Consider the following 12,603-nt stretch of genomic DNA (forward strand, 5'->3'; position numbering starts at 1 on the left):
TATACAGTCCAATTTTTATGGTCCCTACAAAATTATAAATGATCCTGAACGTTTTTCCATGGGTACCTTGAAACTGCAACTGACCTGTTACCATGTCAGTGCTGCATTTTACTGTTGCAGGTATCAGTGCTTGTATGGCATTGCTAGATGTAAATGGAGATATAACATAAAAGTGATGAATCATACAATCAGTTTGATGATTTCTGGTATGAAGACTGCCTGCTATGCCAAATGATTTATGTTCATTTGTCTGACAAAAATAAGATGAAGCTTTCAGGACAGGACCAAGAAATATTTAACTATGCTGGTACCTTCCTGAACCTGAGTCCCCTCCTATGGAAAACAATTTGAGTTCTTTTTTTAAATGGAAATTTCGTAAATTTATAAAATATTGAGGTCCCAGGAATGTCAAACTGGAGATGAAATTAAGAAATATTTCATCATTCACATATCAAAATACATACTTTCAATATCTACTTTTTATTTTATATCAAAACATATTTAAAATAATGCTAAATTTCTTCTTTGTATTCATAATTCTGATCAGTATTGTATACTGTCCAGCATTATAAGGTTTTTGCCATTCCTGCCATTTTTTCAAAGATAATTATTAATTTCTTTAATGATTAAATGAAAATATATAAACTTGCTGATAAAATACCAATACTGTTATTTCTCAACAGACTTCAAGAAAAAAAACTGTCATTTACTATATCTGACAGAGCAGAATGTATAATCTTTTGACAATGATCACTTTATATCAGTGCTAACATATGTCGAAATAAACACAAAGTAAATACTGTTATATTTTAAGCTATCCCCTTTCTTACTTTGTATTTCTACATCTTCTACTGATCCATTAGCAAATACTTCAAGAATGACATTGAGTCCATATTATTACAAACTTCTTCATTGCATATAAAGCAGCCTTTCAATTGCAATATCTTATATCATAAAGGTCCACTTTATACAAACAAAACAATGATTCATCTATACATATACCTCATTTTGTCACTCTTATAAACAATGCTCTATTTAATGCATATTTCCTAATATACACAAATCATCTGTACTTACCGGCACCAGGAATTTTTTTTAAGCCAGATTTTAAAACTATCTTCAAATGCCTAAGAGATCCACAACGTAACATAAAAGAATATGCAAACAACCAGTCCAGCCGAGTGCGGTGATTCATAACGATCAAAGACTGCTCATCTCGTTTTCCTGGGAATCCAGCAACAGATATTTTCACACCTAAAACAATTTCATATAAGGCCTGAAAAAAAAAAACAAAAAAAAACCCATCAATGGTTAATTTCATACATCTTTTTCCTTAGATATCTATATATCATCTACAAGTATATCAATGGATAAATAAAATGTCTCTTCTACATACAGATATATATATATCCTCATCACTTAATGTCCACCTTCATTACTGGCATGGGTGGGACTTTATATATATATAATTGAAATTTACAGAAAAACAAAAGATGAAGACAGGTGTATAAACAACAAGCAGGTGTATTAGTTTGATGCTCGGGAAGGTGAGAAAGTCTTTTACGTTTCGAGCCTATGCTCTTCAACAGGAAGGAACACAAAGAAATAAACAGAGAGAGAAAAAAAACTTTTGGAATTATCAGTCAATCATATATATAAACAATAAATATTGCATATATCATGCAAATATATGAAAAATAGACACATGTGTGTCTGTTTGACGAATCAATACACTGTACTTAATGGTATATAAAATGCACTTCTTTCCAAAAAGAAAAAAAGTTTCAAAACACCCACTCTGGGTCCTGTATGCCATGTTGGGTTTACCACAAGTTTTAACCCTTAAGCATTTAAGCCAGCCATACACAGTCCAGATATTTTACCTATTTTATGTTCAAACCAATCAGATCTGGCCTCTCACACCTACCCAACAATGTCATCCTGGAAATAAACAATCACATTGTCAAAATGCCAAAGCTAGAAGATAATGCAAGATTAATTCAAAACAATATGAATAAATAAGCATTACATTTGAGAGAATAATCTGAATGCTAAAGGGTTAAGGCTCTAAAACAATTTTCCTCTCAATATGTGTCACTGAAATTGAGGTGCATCTAATATGTTCATACATTTTTCATGCCATCCAATATGGTATATATTCCAGTGATGATTTATGTTGATGAATTGTTTGCAAGTAAAAAGTACTGAAAGGAGAGTGATTTCAGGACTATAATTAGAATAGTCTTTATTTTAAATTCTTTTACTGATTCCAACTATTGCACGGTAGGTCTTACAGAAACCTGGTGACTCACTCTGATACAGGTCATTGAGGTGTTTCAATAGTCTGGTGACAATGACCTTTGTAAACAGAGAAAAATCATATGGGGTGCAAGTTTTTTTGTTGTTTTTTTTAACCCTTTAGCATTCAGATTACTCTATCAAATGTAATGCTTATTTATTCTTGTTCTTGAGAATTAATCTTGCAGTATCTCAAAACTTCAAGATTTCAATAGTGTGTGATTCTTTATTTTTAGAACGACATTGTAGGACAGGTGTGAAAGGTCGGATCATAAAACAGAAAGATTATTTGGGCCTGATATGGTCTGTTTATATGCTAAAGGATTAATTCTTCTTCATTACCCTTCTTATGAAGCAAGATGGTATTCAACTCTTTCCATAGTGCAGGTATTTTACCCTCCTTCAGACAGCAACTGAAGCTTTGAACAAGGCTTTTCCATAGCTCTTCGCCTCTGCACTTTAACATTTCTCCTGTTATGCCCTCTTCCCCAGGAGCTTTATCTGTTTCTATTAGTTTGAAGGAAGTTTCAATTTCACAGACCAGAATAAGTGGCACTTCTTCCAACATTTGTGATGGTGGAGGATAAAGCTTCACTGATGATTTATAAAAGTTAAGGTAGAAGGTTTTGCATATGTCTTCCATCTCCCGATTGTCTGTCACCCTGAACGTCTTGGTTTTTAAGTGCTATCTCTCTTGCAGGTTATTAGACTTTTCCTTTCTTCTGCAGCTTGCATCAGCACCTGCTGTCTGATTGCTTTGCAGAACATGGAATACTTCAGGTGATTCATAGTTTTCCATTTTTCTAGCATCTTGTTCATTTCCTCCAAGATTCTTCTGTCAAGCTCCTATCTGCTCTTATCTTCCACTTGCAACTTTTAATTATCTGAACCAGTAAATTGTAGTCCTCATCAAACTCTTTAAGTTCACTCCGAATTTCCCTCTTGATAGTGGCATAAAGAAGTGCTAGTCTCTAAATGTGGAAGAGGGAGACTTAGGAAGACATGGAATGAAGTAGGGAAGAATGACCTCCAGATGTCAAGTCTCATGGAGGAGAAGACAAAAGATTGAGATGATTGGCAATTTGCTGTGCTTGAGAAAACCTGTCCACATCAACACAAATAGGGTCCTAAAAGCACATCAATTATATCTAAACTTCTGTACCCAATCTGTCCCTAATGTATCTTCCCTCCTCTACTTATCTTCCTAACACCCATCCCTCCATCATTCTTCTGACTATGGCACTACTCATTCAGCTGCTGTAATTTTGAGAACAGAACTGCACATATTCTGTTCGTCTGCTGCTGAACTACCAATTACCACTCTCTCAGGAATCACTTCCTTTGTCACCTGCATTTTCATAATCAACTATTCCCACCTTATTTCCTTTCACCTCCTCTTTCTCTGCACACACCTCCTTTTGCCAATGGTAGTCTTCTCTCCATTACCTCTATTTGTCTCTCACCATTTCCAACCTCTTCTACTTCTGACTTTCATCCCTGGCACTGTGTGTCTCTCTCACACCCTAACACATTTCACACCATCTTTGCTGTCACCTTTTAACTCCCTGACCCACAACTACATCCTCCACCTTCACCTCCAACAGACATTCATCATTGACCACATTCTCCACCAGTGCTCACCACTCACTATTTCCCTCTTTTCATCTGCCACTATCTTTCACACTCCTGCAAACTTACTTACCCACCCATATCACTTCTCTTATATTCACCTTCCTGTAACTTGTGGCTACACCCTCACACGTCTTCACCACCATCCTCTTCCCTTTGCAACTGGGGTAACCATGTACCTCCTCCAAAGCTAGACACCTTCTCCTTTCCTATTTATTTTAACCTCACATCGTCTGGAATAAAACTACACACATAAATATATATACATAGACACACACATATGAGGTGGTATCAAAAAGTTCCTGGACTAGTCACGTTTAATAAAAAATAAATTATTTACTTAAGTTTTAATATCATCTCCTTTAAAATAGTCACATCGCACAGCAATACACCAGTCCCAGCATTCCTGCCACTTTTGGAATCTGGTCTGGAAATTGTTTCCTGTAAGCAAGTTGAAGACCTTCTGCGATTCACTCTGGATCTTGACAATGGTGTTAAAATTGTGATGTTTTAGCTGCATTTTTATCTTGGGGAAGAGATGAGAATAGGGTGGGTGTGGAAGTGATACCATGTTGTTTTGGGTAAGAAACTCATAAGTGAAGAGAGCTCAGTGACAGGGTGCATTGTTGTGAAGAATCCAATACTTCGTGAATGTTAGGATTACCTGCATTGAGCCATACGACACCATCAACATCAGCAATGTCATTGATTATCCTCTGACGATCCTCATGCACAAGCTGATGAATTTTCTCTACATTTCCAGAAGTGACACTCACGGCAGATCTTCCAGATTGCTCATTGTCTTCCAGGAATGTCCTTTGTCTTCCAGGAATGTTCTTCTGCTTTTGAAGCACCTGTGCCACAGGAAACATTGTGTATGAGCCATTGTCTCATCGCTGTAAGTGTGCCAAAGCATGCTTAGTGTCTCTGTAGCAGACTTCTCAAGTTTCACGCAAAATTTCATGCTGGCACTTTGTTCCAACTTCCTGTCCACAACAAAAATCACAGACTACAACATACATATAATAAAAAAAAACACAAATTTCACAACTTGCAAAGTAAACACAGCGATGTCACTCAGCACACTGCCTCATGAAAGTCATTGCTAGCTCTCACTGCACGTGCAACCATTGCTGCTATCTATTGGCACACTACAGAACTAGTCCATGAATTTTTTTGACACGACCTTGTATTTATGCGTGAGTATATTCTTTTATTTTTTTACTAGTTTCAGCCATCTAACTGTAGCCATGCTGGAGCACCGCCTTTAGTCGAACAAATCAACCCCAGGACTTAGTCTTTGTAAGCCTAGTACTAACTCTATCAGTCTCTTTTGCCAAACCACTACATTATGGGGATGTAAACACACCAATATCAGTTGCAAAGTGATGGTGGTGGGACAAATACAGATACACAAATACATACATACACACATATATATATATATATATATATATATATATACACATACATATGCATGCATATACAACAGGCTTATATATATCATCATCTTCATAATTTAATGTCTGCTTTCCATGTTGGCATTGGTTGGACAGTTTGATAGGAGCTGACAAGTTCGAGAGCTGCACCAAGCTCCAGTTGTCTGTTTTGGCATGGTTTCTATGGATGGATGCCCTTCCTAACACCAACCACTTTACTGAGTGCACAGGGTACTTTTTATATGGACCAGCATTGGTGCTTTTTATGTGGCACTGGCATGGGTGCCTTTTACATGGTACCGGCACAAATCATACACAAATATATATATATATATATACACACACACACATAATTCCATTGCCACAGGAAGCACATATGGAAAGTGCTTCCTTGCGGCTTTAAGGCTCTTATTTCCAGCAATATAGGTGCTACTCAGCACCATTAGTCACAATTCATGACGACTGAATTTTACTTTTTAGTTTATATTGCATGTAGCCACCTTCATTATTTTATCATGTTCACATTACCATTGTGCTGAATTAACCATAGAATCATATGGTAATACTATATACTGACAGACAGGATTTAGCCAAACCATCCAGTGATGGCATAGTTACCACTGATGAGTTTAATTTTAAGCGAAACTAGACTAGTATAGTGACCTTGCTCGCTGTGAGGTGGTTATCTCCCCAATTGGTATATGGAATGTTCTTTTAACTCTTATTTCTAGCAATGTAGGTGCTATCCTGCACCGTTAGTCACAATTAGTGGCAATTGCATTTTTTTTAAAGTTTTATATTGCATATAGCCACCTTCGTCATTTTATATATACATGTGTGTGTGTGTGTGTATATATATGTATATATATAGTTAATCCAAGCATGAACAAACGGAGGACGTAGAATAAGTATAGTGTTATTGGGCACTCAGGAAAGGAAAGAAAGAAGGAGGATTTCACATTTCGAGCAGAGCTCTTCGTCAGAAATATAGAAAAAACAGAAAAGTCCAAAGAAGGGAAGACGGAGTAAGAAAATCGCCAACGATACGCACGCGGTCACATATTGAAACGACTGGAAGGAAATGGGTGAAGAAAAAGTTCTTTCAAAGACAGGAGAGTGCAAGAGATGGAAGTATGTGTGTGTATGTGTGTGCACGCAGGTCTGTGTGTGTGTGATATATATACATACATATATATATATATATAAAACTCTCGAATATGACTGTCGGCCACAAATGGCCATGGTGCACCTGAGAGGTTCCCCTCCGGGGTACAAGTCTGAGCAGAAAGTTGCCTCACCAGCAAATGCACAACCTAGGGTTGTTTTTATGGAAGACCAACAGTTGCCCATGCATACCAGCTTCCACTCTCCATGTCACCGATGTTATACAAGGGAAAAGCAAAGGCTGATACAGCTTGGCACCAGTGATGTTGCAACTCATTTCTACAGCTGAGTGAAATAAAGTGTCTTGCTCAAGAATACAACACACACAGCCAGGTCCAGGAATTAAACTCACAACCTCACGATCGTAAGCTCAACGCTCTAACCACTGAGCCATGTGCTTTTATATATATATAAAATATAAATTAGAGAAAAACCACTATTTTTCATCTATTTACTCTATTATTTTAACCTTAAATATTTAACATAATAAATGTATTGCAGGCAAATGATCCTAATGTTTTAAGTTTCAAATTTAGTTAATGGAGTTACTTCTACAAGAAAAATCATTATTTTATTTTTTTAATAAATATTGTTTAACTCTATTTGCTTATTCATTTAATTATTATTATTATTGTTAACCTGAAGAGTGACAATAATTTTAAATTGAATTGATTTTCAATTAAATTTAATTATAATTTGAATTTAATTATAGCCATGAAACATACGTAGTTTTTTTACTTTATATTGATTATTCATTTTTGTACTTTTTGTGATCTAGTTATATGTTTTGAAAAAAATATATATATTTTATTTTTTATTTATGATTTGGCTTATGTCTATCATTGTTTGAATTGCATAATAGTGGTTTTTCTCTAATTTATATTTTATATATTTATATTGTGAAATTTGATTTAATACTAAATTGAATTTTTCCCTGTAAGTTTGGAATTATACTCCCTAATACTATTATATATATATATATATATATATTAACGTTCGCTTTCCATGCTAGCATGGGTTGGAAGCCAGAAGGCTGCGCCAGGCCCAGTCTGATCTGGCAGTGTTTCTACGGCTGGAAGCCCTTCCTAACGCCAACCACTCCGTGAGTGTAGTGGATGCTTTTTACGTGCCAGATGAAGCTGGCAAACGGCCACGATCGGATGGTGCTTTTTACGTGCCACCGGCACTGGTACCACGGCTACAATCTCCATTAATGTTGATCGATTTCGATTTTGATTTTCACTTGCCTCAACAGGTCTTCACAAGCAGAGTTTTATGTCCCAAGAAGGAAAGGTATGCATAAGTGGACTGGCTACATCCCAGGGTTATGGTCTCACTTGTCCTGCCGAGTCTTCTCATGCACACACACACACACACACACACACATATATATATATATATACACACACACAAAGACATAACTATATACATACATAATTGGTGCCTGTCAACTTGTAAATGAGTATGATCATCATTAATAAATTATCTTATACAAAATGTTAAAGTGAATGGCTGACCTGACAGCAATGCTCATATTGAAATTTAAAGTCAATATCAGCTGGCACAACACCACTAACTCTCACCTACAAAGCCCAATATTCCAGACACAAGCAACAGCAAGATTTCTAGCTCCACAATGAAGCAGGAGTTATTTCAGAGTTCCCTTCTTTTAGAAAAATGTTTAAATAAAGATTAGGGGTCTCTCACATATATACACATACCAACATTCACACACACATACAAATATATATACCTACATAAACACATACTTAGTATAATACATTATAAGATGTACATGTGGTTGCTAATGGCATCAAAACATTTATGAATTAGTTATAAAGAAGTGAGTATAAAAAAAATATACATAATTGATTAAGTGGAAAAACAGGAAAATGGAAGTTGATAGTCATTCTTCATAGATTATATATATATATAAATAGACACACACATACATATATTTATATAAACATATACAATACTCACACATGCAGAGTCATATACATATCTACATGCACACCTTTTATCTTTTACTTGTTTCTGTCATTAGACTGTGGCCATGATGGGACGGGACACAGCCTTGAATAATTTTTATTCAAATGTATCAACCCCAGTACTGTTTTTCTTTTTCTTTTAAGCCCAGTACTTATTCTATTGGTCTCTTTTGCTGAACCACTGTATTACAGGGATGTAAACAAACCAACACCAGTTGTCGATCAGTGGTGGAGGACAAACACACATGTGATATTGATACATGTGATGGGCTTCTTTCAGTCTCCATCTAGCAAATTCACTCACAATGCTTTGATCTGCCTGAAGCATTAGTAGAAGATACTTTTCTAAGTTGCCATGGAGTATAACTGAATCCAGAACCATGTGGTTCTCTCCACCCACTCCCAGTAAACCACCAAATTGTCTCTCTTCTCTCCCCACCATACTGAGCATAACTGAGTTGTGGTAGTGTGTGTGTCTGTGTGTGCACAGCAAATGTCTGCACTTTACAACTGTAAAGATTAGGTAGGGTTGAAAGGCAAATATGGTAAATGGTGGAGGACCACTGATGTATAAGTTAGGAGAAGTAGCCACAGAGTAGGAGATGACTAACAGTGTGGGGCAGCAGAATGGTGATTGATAATACAGTAGATAGGAGACGGATGAGAGAAATATAATGTTAGGTAGGCTGCAGGACTGTGGGAGTGGAGGAGAGAGGCAGGTATAATACATGAGTGAGATATGGATGGTAGTGGAGAGAAAAGAAATAATGGATGATGGATCAATAACAAATGAAACAATTCCCAGTTAAAACTTTAATATTTAAAGCAGCCATATCCAGCCAAAATATTCTGCTTGCTTTATGTTCAAACTGGTCAGATCCAACTTTTCACATTTACCCTACAATGGAAGTCTAAAAATAAACAATCACATCATCGAAATCTCAAAGCTACAAGAAAATGCAGGGTAAATTCAAAACAATGTGACTAAATAGTTAAAAAAGTAAGTGGAACCAAGGAAGAGCTGTAGTTAGAATTAAAAGTTGGTGGGGATGTCTTTAGGAGGAAGGAAATTGAGTAATGGGTTCAGCTGTGCATAAACACATGTACACATATGCACACACACACACACAGATGCACTACCATAACTCAGTTATACTCAGTATGGTGGGGAGGGAAGAGAGATAACTTGGTGGTTCAGTGGAGGTGGGTGATCAATGAAAGTGTGGGTGGAGAGAACAGTTTTTGTATTAGTGGATGAAGGATGGACAGCAAGTGAAGAGGTTCTGGGTAGTGAAAAAAGTAAGTGGTATCAGAAAAGAACTACAGTTAAGAATGTGATGGGTGTCCTGAGGAAGAAGGAAATTAGGTGAAGGTCCCAGTTGTGCATATATATATATGTGCACACACACACACACAGTACTTCCAGAAATCAGTTTCACCAAATTGGATGAGTCATCTCAAGAACAAGTATCACCAGTCATTCCAGTCCTTTGTCATCCTGAGATCAGCCTTCACAATTTTCCCCCATGTTTTCCCTCTTCTGCAAGTTCCGTCCGTTACTAAGTGAACAGCACTTTTTTTTGTACAGCTGTCCTCATGCATATGCATTACATGTCCAATACCAGTGTAGTCTTCTTTCTTGCATACTACACCTGATTCCTCTTATGCCCAGTTATTCTCTCAGCACATTCGTACTGTTTTTCATGCATACTCACATTGCGTATGAAATGGAGCATGCTCCATTTCTTTCCAGTAATTTCAAACCCTTTACATTCAAGGCTCATGTCTCGCTACCAAGCAGCATCACAGTTCTAATACAAGTGTCTAACAATCTGCACTTCACTTTGAAGAAAAAGGACATTTGTAGCTAGCAGGAGATGTAGCACCCTGAACTTTCGCCAGCCTATTCTTATTCAGGCTACTATAGTTTCCGAGCAACCATCTTCCTTACAAATTATATCTCTGAAGTAACAAAAGCTACCAACTGCTTCTAGTGAACTAGTAAAGAGAATTTATTTCCAGTGTGCTCTTAGTATGTACTGCTCAAGAGTATTATTACATCCAAAGCTTACATTCTCGTATAGTCTGACTTTGATTCCACTACATTTCACATGTACATAGCTTACATCGGGTATAGCATATGAAATTTATACCCACTTCTTTTCTGCATATTAAGTAAGGCCATTTCATTGAAGCTCTCAAGGAGCCATCATCTTACTTGCAAACTAAATCCTGCATGTTTTCTAAGTTTACCTTAAGATCTTTCAGTCCTTGGTTTGTTTCCAAGCCTGGATTTTCCTTTCTAATTTCCCTATAGATTCAGCCATGAGAACTAGATCCTCAATATATAGGAATTCCCATAGACAGACTGAAACTCCTCTGTGATGGTCAGTAGGACAAGGATTGAAGACTGAACTTTTATGGACTCCTACCTTCATGCTAAATTCATCATTGAAATTGTTGTTGATTCTCATTTTACCCAATACACCATTGTACATAGCTTGTAAAGTGGTGCACTGTCAAACACTGTCTTCAAACTGCATCTCATCTAAGTCTATTCAGTTGTGAATCAATTGTGCTAAGAATCTCTCTTCATAACCTGATCTGATACTTATACGCACACACATATCCAGTTTTACTGTCAAATTGATACATCACATTGGTCATCCAGAGTGAGTTCTCAGGTTCATGTTTGTGGTATTATGGATGAGGAGGTTCTTAGCTTTGGTCAGACCAGTACAAGACTCACATAGGCTAACCATGTACTTGCAAACTCAATGAAGGGTAAAAAAAGAAAGACTACCCTTTTCCTTTCCAATGATGGATAGGACTTCAAGATATAGGTATTCCAAGACTACCTATCTTTTTTACAGTTTACTTTTATAATCCATATTCTTTTGTAAATTAATTTGTAATTTGGTATGAAATATTAATGTCAAGTATTAATGATTAAATGATATAAGTAATTGGGTGGAGTGGAGTCTAGGGTACTTGTGAAAGTCACAGAAATGCTGTTCAAGTCATGCGATGTCATACCAGAGCTGAAGAATTCTTTTCTTTTTCCAGATTTTCCATACTAAAAAAGTCAAAGAGTATTTTCGGTAATCCTTATTTTGAACAACATATTTTCAAATTTACTATTGGTTTTGATTTCCATCCATATTTCAACAAACTTGATGGAAAGCAGCACTTCCCTCTCTGTCTTTATTTTCCTTTTCAAGTAAAACTTGATGAAAATTTGGCCAAAGAGGAACGTGTCTGTCTTCAGTCCTGTCAGTGCGGTTCACCATACAAATCTCATTTGCCAAAGCTGTTAAACAGATAAAAACTCCCAAGACTACCTGCCCTTTTCCCGCCAAAGGAAGGCAGCAAAAAGATCTTCACGGTGGATTCGACCAATTGACAGATCCATCCTAAACGTGACAGCGGGTGTTCAACATGAACTTATACAAGTCACGCTGCTCATCATGTATAAATACATTATTCCTGCAAACACTATCAAACTACAACATAATGGTTTCAAATTTTTGGTTAAGGCCAAGTTTTGACGGGGAGGGGGTTAGTCGTTATTATCGACTTGAGTCGATACTTGACAGGTACTTCATAAATAATGAAAAATAATAAGAAAGAACAAGTGATAAAAGAAACCTTTTATCACTACTTCATTCTTTTTCAGCTTGTACTACTTTTTAATGGCCACAAACTCAGACTTATCTCTCAACTTTAAAACCTCTTTAACCCAGTTACAAGTGCAAGATGTACGTGCAAGTGCAAGGTGTGACGTTATCAATCGTGATTGAAATCTCGATCACTCCAAGCAAGGTAGCTGATAGAGTTACGATATATATCAGCATTGCAGCTACTCTCCCGCCGCCACCCCGATTTGGGTTACTTGTAACTTTAAAACTTTAATTTCTAAAATGTAAAATTTCTGTTGAATATTATTAACTTATCGACTAAATAAATTAGAAATGATCCAAGCAATCTTTCGTTTTGACTCTACAAGCAGTTCTAATATATTTCTTAAATTACTAGTAAAACTTTTAATTTGAACTACTTTCTAATACAATCTGTCACTTTTT

At 36.4% G+C, this 12,603-nt stretch overlaps 1 protein-coding gene across 1 annotated transcript in view; it reads right to left on the bottom strand.

Moving 5' to 3' along the window:
- Window positions 1-12,603, bottom strand: part of LOC115217170 (lysocardiolipin acyltransferase 1) — a 36,081-nt gene that overhangs the window by 20,274 nt on the left and 3,204 nt on the right. The window contains exon 2 of the mRNA XM_029786795.2: window positions 1,078-1,276. Within this exon, the coding sequence (XP_029642655.1) occupies window positions 1,078-1,276 (199 nt within the window). The remainder of the gene's footprint in view (window positions 1-1,077; window positions 1,277-12,603) is intronic.

Source organism: Octopus sinensis, linkage group LG11 (genome assembly GCF_006345805.1).
Source record: "Octopus sinensis linkage group LG11, ASM634580v1, whole genome shotgun sequence".
In the NCBI taxonomy this organism is placed as follows: domain Eukaryota; kingdom Metazoa; phylum Mollusca; class Cephalopoda; order Octopoda; family Octopodidae; genus Octopus; species Octopus sinensis.